The sequence below is a fragment of the Alexandromys fortis genome, unplaced genomic scaffold (assembly GCF_014885135.2).
Source record: "Alexandromys fortis isolate MF-2015 unplaced genomic scaffold, M_Fortis_MF-2015_v1.1 scaffold_150, whole genome shotgun sequence".
Taxonomy (NCBI): Eukaryota; Metazoa; Chordata; class Mammalia; order Rodentia; family Cricetidae; genus Alexandromys; species Alexandromys fortis.
This window is the reverse complement of record NW_026068027.1, coordinates 2,684,455-2,703,033: the sequence shown is the minus strand read 5'-3', so window position 1 is coordinate 2,703,033 and position 18,579 is coordinate 2,684,455. Positions and strand designations below refer to the sequence as shown.

At 48.4% G+C, this 18,579-nt stretch overlaps 1 protein-coding gene across 1 annotated transcript in view; it reads right to left on the bottom strand.

Moving 5' to 3' along the window:
• The window catches only part of A2ml1 (alpha-2-macroglobulin like 1), a 48,841-nt gene that overhangs the window by 15,102 nt on the left and 15,160 nt on the right, over positions 1 to 18,579 (bottom strand). The window contains exons 11-26 of the mRNA XM_050164162.1: positions 17,397 to 17,564; positions 15,585 to 15,812; positions 10,496 to 10,556; positions 10,151 to 10,296; positions 9,079 to 9,228; positions 8,269 to 8,463; positions 7,321 to 7,417; positions 6,898 to 7,018; positions 6,316 to 6,544; positions 5,678 to 5,804; positions 4,067 to 4,188; positions 3,560 to 3,611; positions 2,906 to 2,989; positions 749 to 925; positions 505 to 586; positions 58 to 214 (exon numbers count right to left, since the gene is read on the bottom strand). Of these exons, the coding sequence (XP_050020119.1) occupies positions 58 to 214; positions 505 to 586; positions 749 to 925; positions 2,906 to 2,989; positions 3,560 to 3,611; positions 4,067 to 4,188; positions 5,678 to 5,804; positions 6,316 to 6,544; positions 6,898 to 7,018; positions 7,321 to 7,417; positions 8,269 to 8,463; positions 9,079 to 9,228; positions 10,151 to 10,296; positions 10,496 to 10,556; positions 15,585 to 15,812; positions 17,397 to 17,564 (2,196 nt within the window). The remainder of the gene's footprint in view (positions 1 to 57; positions 215 to 504; positions 587 to 748; positions 926 to 2,905; positions 2,990 to 3,559; positions 3,612 to 4,066; positions 4,189 to 5,677; positions 5,805 to 6,315; positions 6,545 to 6,897; positions 7,019 to 7,320; positions 7,418 to 8,268; positions 8,464 to 9,078; positions 9,229 to 10,150; positions 10,297 to 10,495; positions 10,557 to 15,584; positions 15,813 to 17,396; positions 17,565 to 18,579) is intronic.

Below are 18,579 nucleotides of genomic sequence, written 5' to 3'. Positions count from 1 at the left end.
ACCTAAAATGGTACTCCCAGACACAGCGGGGGATGCAGGCCCCTTGGCCACGCCTACCTTCATAGCTGTGTGCAGGAGCTTTCCCACGTTGTCATAGCAGCCACTGGCCAACTGGTTTCCTGCCATCCATTTGAGGGCATCCTGGATGTTCTTGTCATCAATGAAGATGAATTTCTGGGCTTGGCCAAAACATTTTGTGACAAAGGCAGTCAACCTACACGAGGGAAGAAAAAAAAAACCACTCCAGATGATGGCACACAATTCCAGTTTGTTCTGGTTCTAGAAGGGGGCGAAGACACAGTGCCTTGGAAATCTAGAAAAGGGTTCACTGAGGCCTGGGGAAAAGAGTAAGGGACTTGACCAGGTATGAGCAAAACTAAGCACTATCGAAGGACAGAGACTAAGAACAAGAGGAAGGGATTGCAGGGAGAGAGAGGGAGGAGAGGGGGTAGTCAAGAGTTGGGTTCTGGAGTATGGAACCTGTCGGGAAGCAGGCAATGTTACCATGTATTGCCATTTCCGTCCTGTTCCCCAAAGGCGCTATACGAGCCGTTGCTGTGCTTATACATCAGCTCCTTCTGGTACCCTGAGGAAACAATGTGTTTTCAGATGTCGTGGCAACTTCAGCTCACATCGTCAAGATTTGCAAGGATGCGGGCACTTTGGAGACTAAACTTCTCCATAGCTAGCTTATCGACCTTTTGTAAGCCTTCCAGAAGGGTGTCCAAGGAAGCAAGGTCTAACTTACCTACATCCAGGAAGCCAACTGCCCGAGACCTGATGTCCTCAGTCAGCAGCCCTGTCTTCTCCAGGTACTGCAAGACATAGATGATGGGAGCGAAAATGACCATGTTCTGTTCGCCACAGCCGCTGGGCATCTGCACCAGGCCGTCCAGGTGTTGGAGTGCTGTGCCCATGACGTCTCCTGCAATTCAGGTAGAGAAATAAAGGATATGGATTAAAAAGGAAAGGAGGAAGTTTCGTTTGTTTTTTCAAGACAGTTTCTCTGTGTAGCCCCGGCTGTCCTGGAACTCCCTCTGTAGACCAGGCTGGCCTCAAACTCAGTCTGTCTCTGCCTCCTGAGTGCTGGGATTATAGGCATGTGCTAGCACCACCTGGCCAGAAGGAATTTATAAGACTTGTGATTTTTTTTTTTCAAACACATAATAGAACTTGCTGTGTGTCCCAGGGAGAAACTGCAAGTTTACCATATTTTCTACCTTTTTAAGAGCTCACAGTTAGGGACTGGAAAGAAGGCTCAGCAGTTAAGAACACTACTCTTGCAGAGGACCTGGGTTGGGTTCCCAGAACCTATATAATAGCTCACAAGCATCTGTGACTCCAGTTCCAGGGGATCTGATGCCCTCTTTCTGACCTCCGGGGTACCAGACAACAGACATACATCCATACAGAAAAACACCATACACATAAAACAAGACAAGGAAACCAAGGTGGTTCACAGTCACAAGGACAGCATGAGAGGTTCACAGTCACGAGGACAGCATTGGGGTTCACAGTCACAAGGACAGCATTGGGGTTCACAGTCAAGAGGACAGCATTAGAAAACAGTCACATTTCTTACAAGCCAACAAGTCTAACACAGTTCTCTAATACTGGGCATAATAAGGCAGCAGTTCAGGAAAGCACACAGGCCGTCTAAGGGAGTACAGGGGTTTTACATGTTGCCAGAGATGTTGCGTGTGGCATACCAAACTTGCCATACTTAGCCTTAATACCTAAGCTCCTCAACTGCACCTAGATTTACTCCCAAAGGGCGCATTTCTCCCTGACAAACACAACACAGATACTTTCTCCAAGTTACGCCTACTGACATAGCACACACCCCATAAGCCAACTAGCAGGATACTATGACTCACTTGTGTTTTACACATTAGATTCAATTCAAATCTATAAATATGCACTCGACATCAGACTGTATTAAAGGAATTTGTTCGAGACAGAAAGGGAAAAGAAATGATCCATGTTCTCAGGGTGGAGACAAATTTCATGGGCTGATCCACTGGAGGAAATGAATGTAGTAGCTGAGTTACTGGTAGGTCACAGTAGTGACCTGGAAGGAATCTTAGTAGAGGTGAGAGACTAAAGAAAGGACTGGCCAGTCCCCGGCTCCTCCCAGGAGTGACAGCTCTACATCACATATCTTAGTTCTATGTCAGTGCTGAGGGGTGGTCACTGTCACTGTTTGACAGAGGGGAATGAAGGCTGGGGTTATCTGTGACCGTGTCCAGGTCACATAGGGGCTCAGGGGCCAGATGAATGCATCAAACTCCACGTCTCATTTCCACTGCTCTCCCAAAGGAGTGAAGTGTGCTGCGCAGTTTGTGCAAACACGGCTGCTACCTTCTGAGCTGAACACAGATGCTTTTTTGATAAATGGCTGTAGCAAACATTTTATCTTTTCTCTACCCGGGTTATAGATACCTTAAACCCAAACACATATCCAGCATCTGTAACAGCAAGCTTCCTCCTGCCCCAGTGACTTAGTAGTTTAAAAGATTTTATTTGTATCCTGCTTCGATTTCTTCATTTTTAAAAAATGATATATGTTTTTATTGTATGTGTCTCTGTGTGTGAATGTGTGTGTGTGTGTGTGTGTGTGTGTAAGTATTTTCAAAGGCCGGAAGAGTGTGCTAGATCCCCTAGAAGTACAGTTACAAGCAAGTTTCAGTCAACTGACATGGTTGTTTGGTCCTGGAAGAGCAGAATGTGCTCTTAACCTCCAGCCCCAAACAACGCCTTCATTTGAAACTAGATTTGTAATCCCATCTGGAGCATTGCTCTTAAACAGGCTTCGCTTCTCTTCTTCCCCTCCTTCAGACTGGGGGTGCTTCAGATCCCCACGCTGCCTACACTCTAGCCCACCTTGTCCAAGCACCCCGCTTACCCAGAACAGTAACGTAAGCCTTGGTAGAGTCAGGAACCACGTCCCCAGGGAGCTCCAGGGCGACAGAGTCCGAAACCACCTCTCCTGTGACCACAGAGAAAAGGTGATGTGGGTGGTAGAAATCATGGGATTCTGAAGCGAGTTCTGTGATCTAGGGTTTCCTATGCCCTGTACTCTCCAGCACATCCTATGGGTGCTGCGTAGAGGTGTTTAAGATGTTTCACAGTGGTTTTTGCTAAAAATAAATTTCAAGGAGCCATACACATACTTCTTAGAATTTCCTTTCCTTTCCTTTCCTTTCCTTTCCTTTCCTTTCCTTTCCTTTCCTTTCCTTTCCTTTCCTTTCCTTTTCTTCAAATCCTGCCCTTCAGTTCCTTGATCCCAGCAAGGGTAACAGTCCTGCACATGCCTCTGCTTTGCTTGTTTGTTTGTTTGGTTGTTTTGTTTTGGTAACAAGGTCTCTCCCTATATGACCCTTACTAGCCCAGAACTCCCAGTTTAGACCAAGTTGACCTCAACTCGTGGCGATCTTCCTGCCTCTGCACTCGACTGGGATTGTAGGCTGTGCCACCACATCCAGCAACTCCTTTTGTGTATGAGAATCACTTATTGCCCTAAGGACATCAGCCCAGCCACCCTCTTGGGTCTACCCACCTTTCGGACACAGCAATGAGCTGTGAGTCTTCTCCACAAGGACGCCTTCAGGCTGCACGGTACAATGGAGTAAGCATCAGATGAAGCAGGGAGGATGGAGAGGAGGCTCTTCCTCAAGCTCCCACACTTCCCTCAGAATGTAAGAGAACGGACCCTTTCCAAACACAGCCTATGGTTAGAGGAACCTTAAGGAAAGTTTTTAAGAAGCAAGGCTAACAATGGGGTTTGTCATGGGTTAGAAAAGCAACTGATGAGATCATGAATTCTAATCAGGGAAGCTAATGCTCATCTGAGTATTTGCACTGAGCCTGGCATCACACTGAGCGCTTCCATAGGCCACGTGTGTCAGGCAAATAGCTAAGATGGAAGGGCCAATGGAGGAGAACACAGAAACTTCCAGACTGGAGGGAGAGTGTGAGGGCTATGAATCTGACTGGCAGGGTGGGACACTGAGCATCCTAGATGGTTGCTGCCTCCGCCTCTGATAGCCATCCTGAAAGACCTCACCTTGACAAGGACTGCCTTGATGAGAGTGTCGCTCCGGCCTCTGTTAGGGACAACCGCCTTCCGGCCCCCACAGAGTTCACTGCTGTCTACGATCTCTGTACTGATGGTGAAGTTGACATGACCTGAGGGGAGGTCAAGGAAGGGGAGAGTCAGCATAACAACCAGAGGGACCAGCGAGGCCTCTCCCCCTTGAGACTCTCAAACTGCTGTGGCCCAACCATCACTTGAGACCTTGTCACGGGGCAAGCTCTAACTCAGAGGCCTGGGGTGCAGCCTGGATTCTGCACTTCTCAGGTATTCCCAGGTGATGCCAGGGATGGGGAGGCAGTGTGGAAGGAGACTTCTAAAGGTGCGGGAGTCCTGCAGTTTGATGGCTACCTCTTCTGGGGTGTGGGCTGGATTGAGTGATTCCTTTGAGTAAGGTAGGGTGGCTTTTTGTTGTTTGGTTGGTTGGTTGGGGGTGTGTGTGTGTGTGTGTGTGTGTGTGTAGTTTTGGTGCTGAGGGTGGAACTGGGGGCTTTGTGACATATACTAGGCCATCACTCTGCCATTGAGGCTGGTCCCCAAGTGACTTATTTTTAGTGATGAGATAGAGCAGAAGTAATGGGTTAGCCCTTCTGATTGTCACACAAAGGCCGCAGGTTCTCTCTGGTGCGCAGACTTGCCAGCCATGGGCTCCGGAGAACAGCGGCTTTGTGGTGAGCAGCCCAGAGAAGACCCCTGTGAGACGTGGAATGGGGGCTGCAGCTCACAGCTGAAGCTAAGAACGTGGCATTCGGTCCATGAACCTGCTAGAAACGGGGCCTCTGAAGTAAGCGGGTTTCTCTCAAGTCTTCAGGTGAGCCCACAGCCGTGGTTTGAAGCTTGACTGCTTCATGACACACCTTAGTGCCACGTAAACCAGGTGTGGTCACGTATGCCTATAAACCTAGCACTCAGGAGCTCAAGGTGTGGATCCAAAGTTCAAGACCATCTTCAGCTACATAGTGAGTCTGAAGCCAGCCCAGAATATATGTGACAGTGTATAAACAAGTAAACATTTGTTCTTCCAACCCACTAAATTTTCCAAAAGTTTATAACCATTAAGTCAAAAGGCCATCTTTTGATTGCAGGGATTTACTCCATGAGAGACAGCCAGTGGGTTGGTATAAAGATCGAATGAGTTAGTACAGGGGCTGGAAGGATGGCTCAGTGGTTAAAATCTCCAGCTGCTATTGTAGAGGACCCAGGTTCAGTTCCCAACACCCACATGGTGACTCTCAACCATGTATAACACCAGTTCCAGGGATGTGATGTCTTCATCTGACCTCCCCAGGCTCCTATATGCACACGGCACATGGTATACTCTGGCACATACACATAATTATTTTTTTTTAAAATGGGTGTGTATATTAAAGTAGTCGAAACCGTGTTTGTCCCACAATAGGTCCTTGTCCTGTTGTCAATACCAAAAGCTCTCCTTTCACACTGGGAATAGTCTTGATTGGGCTCATCTGTTTGCTCGTCAGGTGGAGGCAAAGAACAGGAGGAAAGCAGAAACAAGCGAACGTGGCAGGGAAACACAGAGGGCTAGGGCCCTGTCGGCTCCCCAGCCAGTTAATCCTCTCTTACCCAGCCTGACAGCCGTGATATCCCAGTGGAAGGTCTTGGCTTCGTCGGCACACAGGCAGCTGGAGGCCTGACCAGCTGCCCTGGACTCCACCTGGTACTCGTCTGACGGGGCCAGGTGAGTCTGAATCTGAACGATTAAGAAAGAAAAGGCACGAGAGTGGAGCTTGAGAGTGCAGGCCTGGAAACCCTAACGCCTTGGAAAGCGAGGCAGGAAGCTAAAGTCCACGTCCCGGTTAGGCTACAGAGTGAGTTCAAGGCCAAGGGAAGCAACTTTGAGAGCCTCTATTTCAAAATAAAAGCAGGCTGGGAGGTTGGGATAGGGTGAGAGAGGATAGTGGGAGGTGGGAATGGCCAAAATAAAGTCATGTATGGAATTGTCAAAGAATAAACATATAAATAAATAAACAAAAGAGTTCTGGCATGTAGCTCAGTGGTCAGACATTTGGCCAGGGTGCTTGAAGCCATGTGTTCCACCCACAGTATGAAGGAAGAAAAGAAGGGGGGTGGGAGGCGAAGGGGTAGTGACTTAGGGACTCAGGGCTTGTGACAGCCACAAGGCATCGCCCAGGGAAGTCCGGCATGCTTCCTATCATGGTGGGCCTACAGGGCCGTACTGCTTCCGGCAGCCCCGCTCTCACCCTGATGCAGTCCTTGAGATAGTTGAAGACCGTGGCTGTAAGACGGAAGGATTCCCCACGAACGACTGAGTAAGGCAGCATCAGGTCAACAAAGAACGGCTGGAAAGCGGTCAGCCCAACAGTAGGGGAGAGGCCAAAGCCTCTGGACTGGGAGGTGCAGAATGTCATAGCCTTCCACTCGGTGATGGTATCAGGAACTGTGACCTGGACCACCTTGTTGCCTGAGTTCCTGGGAACACAAGAACCCGAGTGAGGCGCGGGAGCTGAGCGCATTTGAGAGAACTGGTCTGCAAACGGAAAAGGAGAGCCGCCTGCACTGGGTGTGAGTCCCCCAGGTGAGGGAGGTGTGCATATACGGGAGGGAGAAGGGGCGGCATGGTTCTGTGGCTTGTGGCTTGCCAAAACCGGCACGTAGTCTAAGCATCAGTGTGCATTTGGGGCGAGCATGCTGTCTGCAAGACGTGGGTGTGAGATATGAGTCTGTTCTGAGTGCTTGTTTGGGGACCCTGGGGGAGGAGTTCCTGACACTGAGATTTTTGAAATGACGATTCTGAGTTTTCTGTGGTCTCTGGCATCCCTTACCCGACCGGAAACAGTTCCCACAGCCAGGTCTCTGGGAAGTACTGGCGGACCGGAGAACCCTCTGTTTGCGGTGAAGGCGAAGGTGATGCGAACCCAGTCCCCCGGGCAACACCGCCACCTGCTGACAAGGTTTAGAAGACAAATTTGGAAAACGAAAGACTCATGAGATTGCTAGTAAGAAATTCATAATCAAACTAGAGAACTCATACAAAGCAAAAGACCGCCAAGAAGAGGAGAGGTAGAAAGGTCACTGGGGAAGTATGTACCGAGAGCTGAGACCAGAGACTGGACAGATAAGGGACCCAGGCTTCAAAGATTCTTCCTGGAAAGACTCTCTGAAACCGTCCTGCATCTATGACCCAGGACCAATCTGAGGTGACAGAAGTGGTTTTCAGAGTTCCGAGCCCTAGGCCAGCAGCTTACCTCCCTCCATGGCAGTGGAGCTGTAGAGTGGACGGTGGCGGCTGCAGTCTACTGGCTTCTTGATTTTGGCATTTGATAGAATTTTCAAGCCCATGTCCTGACAAGCACCAAAGAGACCAACAAATAACGGTTGTGAAGGTGTCGTTAGCCTACGGCCTGACCTACAGTCAAGGAGATCAATCCTCAAAGGTTCGAATCCAAATATGTTTTTGTTGTTAATGGTGAGACTAACGGCTATCACCCAGCGTTCGGCCATGGAGACTGGACTCAGTAGGTCACTTGTGGTCTGGGTGTGCAGCTCAGTGGCAGAAAACACGAGTGGCCTTGAGTCCCATCCCCCCAAACCACAAAGAAAGGAAGATAACAATTTGTGAGACTTCAATGTGACTAAAAGGACCTAACTAGCTCGATCTTAAGTTCATTAAAAATAAAGATGTTTATGCTTCTCCCAAATGTCACTGTGTCCTCAGTATTTGACTTCTGAGGGCCAAGACCATACCGGATTAATCAGTCCTACAAAAATACCAGTGCTACAGAAAGGCAAGCATTAGGAAGAACACACAGAAGAAGAAGTCGTGGAGACATGACCTCGGACATCTCCTGGTTGGACTTGGCTCACATGCGTCCCAAGCCCTGCTCTTAAAACACCTATCAACTGTTTTATGTGACAATACAGACCTCTGGGTTACCTCCCCCACTGTCCCTTCTCAAGTGTCACCTGTGAGGGCCGTGGAGAGAGTTCTAGAACAGCCTCACACAGCGGTTCCTTCGCCAGACAAGTTTTCCAGGCAGAAGAGCCTAGAGAGACTATCCCACACGTCAGAGCTTCTCCCGCATTCCTTCCCGCCAGTGCCCACGCGAGCCGCTCTGCTTTCTTAGATGTGGCGTTCCTGTCCCCTGTTCCCACAACCATGGTTTTCCTAAGAGCAGAAGTGTCGGGGCATCTACCCGAAAGAAGCTGAACAGGTCCACGCCTTCAGAGAGCCAGGGTCTCCAGATGATTGAATGACTCCTCAGTCCCTCTCTGGGTGCGGGATCGGAGAGGGGTCGAGGGAAGTCCCATGGGCTGTGTGCCGGGCACTCGTCATATTCAGCTACTTGGTAGGGGTAAAAATTGTACCAGGATGGAAACATCCCGTAGACCTGTGATGGGGTGGGAGAACAAGACCAACTCAGTACAGCAGGTGGGAGCCACGCCCGTTCTGCCCCAGGGCTCATGCTGTCTCGCTTCACTTGTACAGATTCTTCTACTTGTTCTGCCGTAACCTTCATGGCACTTTCCTGGGGCCTCATGCCTTCTGATTCACCCTTCTTCCGTCTCAGCTTCTATATTAGTATGTCCTTCAAATATCTTTATTTTTCCTTGCTTCCTCCTGTCCTTCCGTCCTTCCTCCTTCCTCCTGTCCTTCCTTCCTTCCTTCCTTCCTGGCTTCACTATATAGCCCAGGCTGGCTATGAACTGGCAGCCTCACCCTCTCTAGTGCTGCCTTTACAGGTGTGTGCCGCCACACAGGGTCTACTTTCAAATGGCAGCTTTTCTAGCACCTTTCCTTGGGGTGTTACTTCCCCAGGACCCCTGCCCACTGCCGTGTTCAAATGCAGCTAAACCATTGTCTCCACCATCTCCTTTGCCCCAGACCACCTCAGCCCAGTCCCCAGACCACCCCAGCCCAGTCCCCAGACCACCTCAGCCCAGTCCCAGACCACCCCAGCCCAGTCCCAGACCACCCCAGCCCAGTCCCCAGACCACCCACTCACAGAGCTGTTGGTCAGCTCTCTCTCTGGCCTGAGGAGTAGAACACTCTCATCCACAGCCCGGACCGCACACAGGGACCCAGGCACTGCCTGCAGCCGCAACTCCACCTTTGTTCCTGGGAGCTGCTGGGAAGGCGAGAAGCCAATGGAGACCTGGGGAAGAGAAACGTATGCAGTGGATCAGCCCGGACAGTGGGGGAAGCAATTGGACTCGGATGATCAGATAGCAGGCCTCTGCCTGGGATCTAACCTATTCCATCACTGTTAGATCACTTTTTACTTTTTTATAATTTATTTAACTTATTTTATGTGCTTTGGTGTGAAGGTGTCAGATCCCCTGGAACTGGAATTACAGACAGTTGTGAACTGCCATTGTGGGTGCTGGGAATTGAACCTGGGTCCTCTGGAAGAACAGCCAGTGCTCTTAACGGCTGAGCCATCTCTTCAGCCCCACTGTTAGAATATTTATAACATATATTTCTTTGACACTAGAATGTTAGAACAGAGATGGGGAAAGTGGAGAAACTGATAAAGTTTAGAGAAAAATTGGGGGCAGGAGGACATATGGCCAGCTGTGGTGACATGGGCTTTTCTAATCCTAGCACTTCTTGGGAGACAGAGGCAGGAGGGAGGCCAGCCTGGGCTACATAACAAGACCCTTGTCTCAAAAATAAAGAGAAGAGAAGGGAAGGAGGAGAAAGGGAGGGAGAAGGGAAAAGGAAGGGAGAGAATGTATGGACCAGAGGTGCAGAACACGCCTACTGGGGCAGCCTGCCTATAGTTTAGACTGCTCCTGTCCCTGAACTCACCTTACCCACCCCGGGTGACTTCAGGAGGTGAGAAGAAGAGGAGGAGGGGAAGCAGGAGGAGGCAAGGAAACTGGGGGACCAGTGTGGGGAGAGACCGATTTCAGCATAGATCTAAACCACTAAAGATACAAACACAGTGTTACAACCTCTTCCATAGTCTCTTCAGATTGCGCTGAACCCGATTGGTCTCCCACTCTATCAGACACGAGAAGAGAGCTTTCTCTTCACCCAGCTCGTTTTCATGACTGTTCTCACGGCTGCCTTACCTGATTGTCGAAGCACATCTCCATGGAGAACTGAATTTTGTCGGCTATGACACCTCCACTGGGGAATATCGTGTAGATGACGAGAGAAGGGGAAGGGGCCATTCTGGAGGTGAAGGTTAGCGAGAGGGAGAAGGAGCCTTTTGGTCCTGAAGAGGAAGAGGGGCAGAGGAGCAAGGCTGCACAGCCACCCACCCATCCACGCTCTTCTGCAGTGTCTGGGGACGCTTCAGGGTCCACGCTGTCCCTCCTTTCTTGCTAGTCTCTCCTCCAGCTGCCTTTGCTTACGGGAGCTCTTCTCCAGGACTGTCCCACATCTCCCTCCCAGAAGCATGTGCCCTCACTCACCTTTCTCTTTAACCTTCAGGTGTTTCTGCCCCGCCATCTGCAAACTCCCTTTCCCTGTTACCTACCAAAGAGGGAATAAATAAATAAATAAATAAATAAATAATCCAGTAGTCAGTGTCTTTGCTCTAGGTCCTACCTGGGGAGCATACCTGTCCCCCACCATGAACTCCAGCTCCTTGCACACTTCCAGCGCCTGCACAGTGCCTCACCTAGCAGCTATAGGCTTATCACAGGCAGGGTGCCTCCTGCCCACAGGGCCTGATGGCTCGGCTCCAAGTAGAGGCTTGGCTGGGAGCCAGTGAGGGTGGCGGGAAACAAAGGACAGACAGCACAAATAAAACAAAAGAAAGAAAAGGATCCTTCACAGCAGAAGTCCAGGACTTCTCCAGGATCTCCAGGTTTTATTGTTTTATAATCCTTGTTGTATGAAGTCAGCTAAAAACCCAACCTCACGGTCGTTCTTTATTACAGTTCAATTCAACTGATCTTCCACTGTCTGAGCTGATCTGGCTCGCAGGAAGGGGAATGAATGCTGCTTCCCAAGCATTTCCTGTGTGCTCTCACTTGAAATAGAGCCCCCACCTTTCCCCAGTGCTCACTGCCAGTTCTCAGCCACCCCCTGGCTCTCAGAACGCCTTCCTCCGACCCAGTCCCCCAGCCTCGCCTCCCACCCCTGTCCTGAGAACGCTGTCTGTATTCTCACTGTGACTTATTTTGTTCACGCCCCTCCCCATGTTGCCGGGTCAGGATGGGTGTTTATAGCTTGCTGGAGACGGTGAAATGACAGGCACCATCGGTGTGATCCAGAGGAGGCAAAGTCCCAGAAACTGAGAGCATAAGGGAACAGAGAGATCCAGTCTAGGTCTACCTCCTGAGGTTTATCTGAGCCTAGTTCCTTTTGTCGCCATGAGCAATCAGTAACATGCTTATCTCTACATGCTGCTTTCTGCCTACCAGTTTGGGATTTTTTTTTTAAAGGTTTATTTATTTATTGTGTATACAACATTCAGCTTCCATGTATGCCCACACACTAGAAGAGGGCGCCAGATCTCTTTACAGATGGTTGTGAGCCACCATGTGGTTGCTGGGAATTGAACTCATGACCTTTGGAAGAGCAGCCAGTGCTCTTAACCACCAAGCCATCTCTCCAGCCCCCAGTTTGGGATTTTGCTTCCCCACTGAGACTGCTATATGTTATAAATTAAATAATAAATTAAATAAATAAATTAAAATGTTATAAATTTTCAGTTTATAACATTGCTTTGAATATAGTCCAGAAGCCGGGCGGTAGTGGGCACGCCTTTAAACCCAGCACTTGGGAAGCAGAGGCAGGCGAATCTCTGTGAGTTCATGGCCAGCTTGGTCTACAGAGCTAGTTCCAGGACATCCAGGGATACACAGAGAAACTATGTCTTGAAAAACAAATCAAGAAAAGAAAAGAAAAAAGGAAGTAGTGCAGGCCTGGCAGGATACGTGGCTCAGTGAGTCAAGAAGCCTGTGTTCGGACCCCAGAACTCATAAAAAGGTAGGAAAGAGAGAACCAGTTCCACAAGGCTGCTCTCTGGTCTCTATGTGCTCACCGCACATGCACGCACGCACACGTGTACACACAAACACATTCACACTGTATTATGTATGTGCATGGCAGTGAAGGACTAGGGGGACAACTCAGTGGTAGAGTCCTTGCTCGCAGGGGTTCGATCATGAGCAGTAACAAAAACTCTAACTAAAAATTGAGCAATGAACTACAGAATGAAATCCTTTCTGAGCCCCACATTCTCTTTCCCTCGGCTCCCACTCAGCTATCTTGCTCCAACCCCGACCAGCAACATTTTCTCATTTGTTTTTTCCTACATAGTCACAACGGGTTCCTTTTTAAAAACTCTTTGTCTTTAACCCCCCATCCCTGGCTTTATTTCAAGATGGTGCAATACAGTTAGTTGCCAGTACAGGTTTACACACCAACAGAAGCAGAAGAGGACAGCACCAACAGTTTCTACACAGATCTACAGAATGAGGTCAGCAGGGCGCGTAAGAATGGCATACTAATCGTTCTGGGTGACTTCAATGCAGGAGTAGGATCCGGAGAAAGAATGGACTGTAGTGTCGTGGGAACATATGGATTCAGACAAAGGAACAATAGAGGGGAGTGGCTGCTTGATCTCTGCTATACAAATGATTTGTAGGTATCCAACACAAACTTCAAGCAGGCAAGACCATCAAGATGTTGGACATGGGAATTCCCTGACAAATGCACACACAGCCAAACTGACTACACTCTGGTCAGCAGGAAGTGTTTATCTAGCATCCAAAACAGCTGGTCATTTCCTAGTGCTGACTTAGGGTCAGATCACCAACTTGTTATGGCCAACATTTATCTGAAATTTAGGAAAGGCATGCCAGGCAAGACGAACCGGAAGATCGATCATAAACAACTGATGAGCCCAACTGTACGGAGAGAGTACAGGAGAACGGCTGAAAAACAGATGAGGAAACTCGTTAACAACTTTTTACAAATATAGAGAACGAATGACAGAAAATCGAAAGCCATATAGGAGGCTTCAAAGGAGACAACTGGTTATGCAAAAAGGGCAACACCAGTAGAATGGCTTACTGCGGAGACGATCAACCTGGCAGAAAAAAGAAGGAAGCTAAAGAGCAAAGGAAGAGGCAATCTGCAGGCAGCAAAACACCACAACTATCTGTGACAAAAGGTCAAAAGGAGAGTGGAGGATAGAGAGCTGTATGTACAGGTGTATGCAAAGAGGTCAAAGAGGCTAGACTCCATGATAAAACACATCTTATCTATGAAGCTATCAGATGGATAACTGCCAGATATGTTCTGCAGATTCAGGTGATGAAAGATGAGCAAGATTATTTATTAACAGAACCAGGAGAAGTAAAGCAAAGATGGAGACAATACTTTGACACCTTATACAATGTCCCTAATGCTGTCAGCATAGATGACAACGAGAAACACTTCAGCAGCCACTCAAATGCCAGAGGCAATGAGGAAATATTAAATATGGCCAGGAGTGAGATAGAGGAAGCTATCAAGACAGAAAAATGTAAGAAGACCCCAGGCAAGGATGACATCACAGTGGAGGAGCTGGAGATACTATAGGCTCAGGGGCCAAGGAGCTTCTCAGACTCTTCAGAGAGATATGGGAACACGAAGTGATTCCACAGAATGGAAGCACTCAGTCACAATTCCCATATACAAGAAGAAGGACAAACGGAACTATTCAGATTACAAAGGCATTAGCCTGTTGTTACACAGCAGCAAGATCTCCTTCTCCATTATCCTGCAAAGGATCAAGGGCAGAACAGAGGAAATCCCAGCAGAGGCCCAGTACGGATTCAGAGCCATCAGGACCACAATTGATCAGATCTTCCCTTTGAGGCAACTGGCAGAAATATACGAAGAATTTGGAAAAAGCATATGTCTGTTACATCAACTTCAGGAAGGTATTAGACAGCATTTGGAGGAAAGGACTTTGGGAAACCATGAGGTTCTACAGGTACCCAGAAAAAATCAAATATCAGAAAACGCCTATAAAGATACCTTTGCATCAGTCATAGTCTGTGGAGAACTAAGCAGTCAATTTAAGACAATCGTAGGAGTGTTGCAGGGATGCGTCCTCTCACCACTGCTCTTCAAAATATTCCTGGGATTAATAAGAGCAACAGCCCTGGAGGAGGAGCTAAGAGTGCGGATAGGTGGTGTGCGAATCAACAGCTTGCGTTTCGCCTACAGTACAGCACTACTTGTTGACAGTCCAAATGAGCTGTAGAGACCATGGAAAATAGAGTGGGGGAAGAAAGGGAAACCCTTGGTAGGAAAAGCAAACATCGAGAAGCCTGAGATACAACACATGGGAAGGGCACACAGGATTTTACCTTTGTAATAAAGAACCAGAACCTCAAACAAAGAGCCAACTTTGTCTATCTGGGAGGAGACCTATGTTAAAAGGAGGGAACTATTTCAGATGTCAAGAGGCGAATAGGGAAAGCGAGGGCTGCATTCCAGCCACTAGGAAAGGTTTGGTCAGCAAGAGACATAACGACAGCAACAAAATTACAAGAATATGAAACACTTGTCCTGAGCTGCCTTCTTTACAACTCCAAAACCTGGACAATGAAATGCTCCTCAGAACAGCGGCTGAATGTGTTTGAGATGGCGTGTGTCAGGAGGATTCCAGGCGTCACACAAAGAGACAGGCTGCACAATGATGACTTTAAGAAACATCTCCATCTACAGAAGGAAGTATAAACTACAGGATACAGCAATGGCGCTTGAGAGACTTCAGTCATGTTAGGAGAATGAATGACGGCAGATCCCCGAACATAACACTGCTTGGAGGAGGGCATGGGATAAGGGCGAAGAGGAAGGCCTGAAAAACGCTGGGTAGACAGAATAAAGGAAGACTGTGGAACCTTGGGTATGCCAATAACACAAGCATCTAGGACTGCTCAGGCTAGGAACAACTGGAGAACTGCCGTAAACAGACTACCCATGTATGCTTAAACATTGCAGGGGCATAAAACATGATGATGGTGTGCAGATCTGGACACATTACTGCATCCAGGCTTCACTGATTGCTGAAGTACAGAACTTGTAGCTGAGGAGTGCTTAAAGGTTTAACTGTGTGCTGCTTGAAAGACCGAGTTGAAAGACGACTGTAAAAACCTTTTATTCTTTTGCCTTTTCGAGACTGGGTCTTGCTGTGGAGCTCAAGCTAGCCTTGAAGTTGCAAGCAATCCTTCTGCCTCCGTCGCCTTAGTGCTGAGACTCCAGGCATGGAGACCACATGCCTAACTGGGTTTTGTTGGTTGGTTGTTGAGATGGGATTTTGTGTAGCCCAGGCTGGCCTTAAACTTCTGACCTCCTGTCTCTACCTCCTGAGCGCTGGGATTCTAGGTATACACCACCATCCCCAGCTTCGGAAGTCTTAACTTTTGAAACACATCTCTACACTTCAGCAATTATACACATGTCCTACATCATCTCTCCATCAAGGCTTCTGTCCTTCCTCCCTGGCTGACTCCGTCTCAATAGCCTGTCACAAGCCCCCATCTCCCAACTCACGTAGTAGGAGACGATGACTTCTTGGTTTGGTCTAGCATCCTCTGGATTGATGGAATAGTCCACTAGCACCTCCTGGGTCTGGCCACACCTCACCAGGCCACTTGGCCGCCGGATGCCCAGGAAGCTGCGAGTGGTGTTGTAGAAGGGTTGCAGGTGCAGATAGGCGTTTTGGTAGTAACGAGGAACTACCTCTGGATTATACACCACATCCTCCAGTTGGAACTTGCCCTGAAAGGAGAAGAAAAGAGGAGAGGAGAGGAAGGAAGGGGAGGGGAGAGGAGGGGAGGAAAGAAGAAGAAGAGAAGAGAGGAGAAGAGAAGGGAAGAGGAGGAAGAGGAGATGTGTATTCCTAATCACAGAGCTCTTTCTTTCCAATTTTCACTTCCTGAGAATGTTTACAAATGACAAGTGGGCATTTTCCTAGAGGCCTGGCCAAGGACAGATGGCCATCTACGAAAGGTGTGTGCAGGAAGATTGTGATGTAGAAGACAAGGGCAGGAAGGCTGAGTAGAGTTTTTGGGCAATATACCTTCTTAAGACTTGTGCCAGCTGGGTAGATAAGCATGACCAAGTTTATATTTCAGAGATAAGAAAACTAGGTATAGAGGACGAGGAGGTTGAATAATAGTTATTCCTGAAAGCAACGACTGACTGAAGCCTAGAATAAATACCCAGTTAAATTAGCTACAAGACAAATTGTATGAGCTTGCTTAGTCATTACTGCCGAATGACTCCCACAATGGCTCCAGTTTGTCGTATATCTGTACCAATATTTTTCACCAGGTAATCATATAGTGCCCTCCTATGTGTCTGCCACATAACTCACTGACGGCAACAGGATGTTAGCATATGCCAGCCAGCGACTTGGAAAAGTCCTGGTGGGTCAGTTCTGGTCCTTGTGCTTCCTCCCGGCTGTGAGCATACAAATGGACTAGCAGGCTGGGATATGACAGGCAGAACGCCAGCTTGCAGCCTGTGGGCCCATGGACATACACAAAGGTCCCCCAGAATCATCTGCCACAGGGATGGATGGGTGGTGGGTGCCTTCCAGTCTATAGGCGCAGTGTGTGACTGCTTCGTGGCACTCACTGCTCAGGCATCCAGCTAATCACAAATATAACCAGTCTTCCCTCCACGTGGTCTGAAACCCACTTGCATCATGAATGTCCCCCAAAAGCCTTGTGTCATGGGCTTGGTTTCCAGCCTGTGGCACTACTGAAAAGTGGAATAACCTCTAGGAAATAGAACCCGATGGGAGGGCACCCTTGAGGGGATAATAGACCCTGGCGCCCCACCTCACCCCCACTTTCTGGCCATCATGAGTTGAATACTTGTCCCCTTCCCTCTGCTCCTGCCATGACACACTGTGCCACCACAGACCCAGAGCCAGAGGGCCATGTGATCATGGACTAAAAACTGTGGAACCATGAACCATATTAAAGGTTTTCTCTTTTTAAGTTGGTTGTTTTAGGTGTTTAGTCACGACAGTTGAAAACTGACCCCAGAGATCCATTTTTACAAGAGGGAAAGGGAGGAAGAAGGCTTCTCAGAACCACTTCCCTTCCTACTCGGGTTTCAGGTCCATCCTTGATCAGAAAGGAGGACAGACTATAAGCGGTGTAGCGATTCGGGAATGAGGGTTTTCATCTGATTAATACTAAAAATAGAAAGAGTCTAAGGGAAACCTTTTGTGGGACCAGTGAATGATAGTGTGGGTGCTGCATGCCAAGGGAGAACTGCAAAGAGAAGTCTTGAGCCTTTCCTCAGGGGGGAGTCCCTCTCTCATCTGGGATGCTGCTCCCCAGGGCTCACCTCCAGAGAAATGTCTGTCCCATTCCAGGTGGCTGTGTCCAGTGTGAAGGGAGCAAGGCCCTCGTTGTCAGTAGTTAGCGTCTGCGTGGTGGTTCCATGTCTTCCGTAAACCACCAGGAATACCGGATGATTCTTGAGGAGGGAGTCATCATGGCCTCTAACTCTTATCTGAGGGGTGAAAGTTACCGAGGTTTTAAAGTTAAGTTCAGAGGAGACCTCCTGGGTCGGAGGCAAAGTGAGGTGACAGGGAAACTCTAAGAACACATTTCAGGAAAAAGCCTAGGAAAAGAGGGATACATCTCAAGCATTGAGAACCCCCCTGAAGTTGTCGGTTTGGTTTGGTTTTTAAGAGGAGGCCTTAGGCATCCCTAATTGGCCTTGAATTCATTGTGTAGCCAAGAATAACATTGAGCTTCTGTCCCTCCTGCCTCTACTTCCCCATTGTTGATGTGACAGCCATTCACTGCCACACCTAGATAATGGGGTTCTGGGGCTCAGGCTGCAGCTGGGTTTGTGCATGGCAGGCGAATACTCTGACAGCTGTGCCATGTGTCCAGGCCCAGAAACACAGGAGTAGCAGCCTGTGTTAGCCCGGTGTAGAACTTGATTTGCTGTGTAGCCTTTCACCGGCACAGACCCCTTCTGAGGCTCTGTGCATTGTTTGGATTCTATTTAAATGTTGGTTTATTTATTTATATCTATAGATATAATAGGCTCGCTATCTAGATCAGCTGGCCTCAAACGTGAGGGTTTTTTTCTTCCTTTTATTTCTTTTCTAATTTGCCGCGGACCGTCCCTCTCGGAGACCACCACCCACGGGGGACCAAGGTGAAGGATAGGATAGTCAGGATACGATGCAAGGGAAATGACAGACAGACACACTGTGTAGTGAAAATCTGCTGCAACTTTACTTCTGCAAAGCTTCAGTTTTTATACAGATCAAAGAACTTGGCAGGTTCATTACATCACCCCACTCAGGGTTCCAGACATAAATCAAGATTAAGCATAACCAAAATAGAGCTTCTTCTACGTGCTCCTTTTTCCGTGCTCAAGATATTGGCAAGGACTTTTAGTTTTTGTTTTGTCTTTTAGAACTCTGTCTCACACCATTATTTACTTTCTACTGTGGGAGACTAGTTCTCAAGGTCCTGTGTTTAGCTTTCCATCTATATAGTTTTTATTC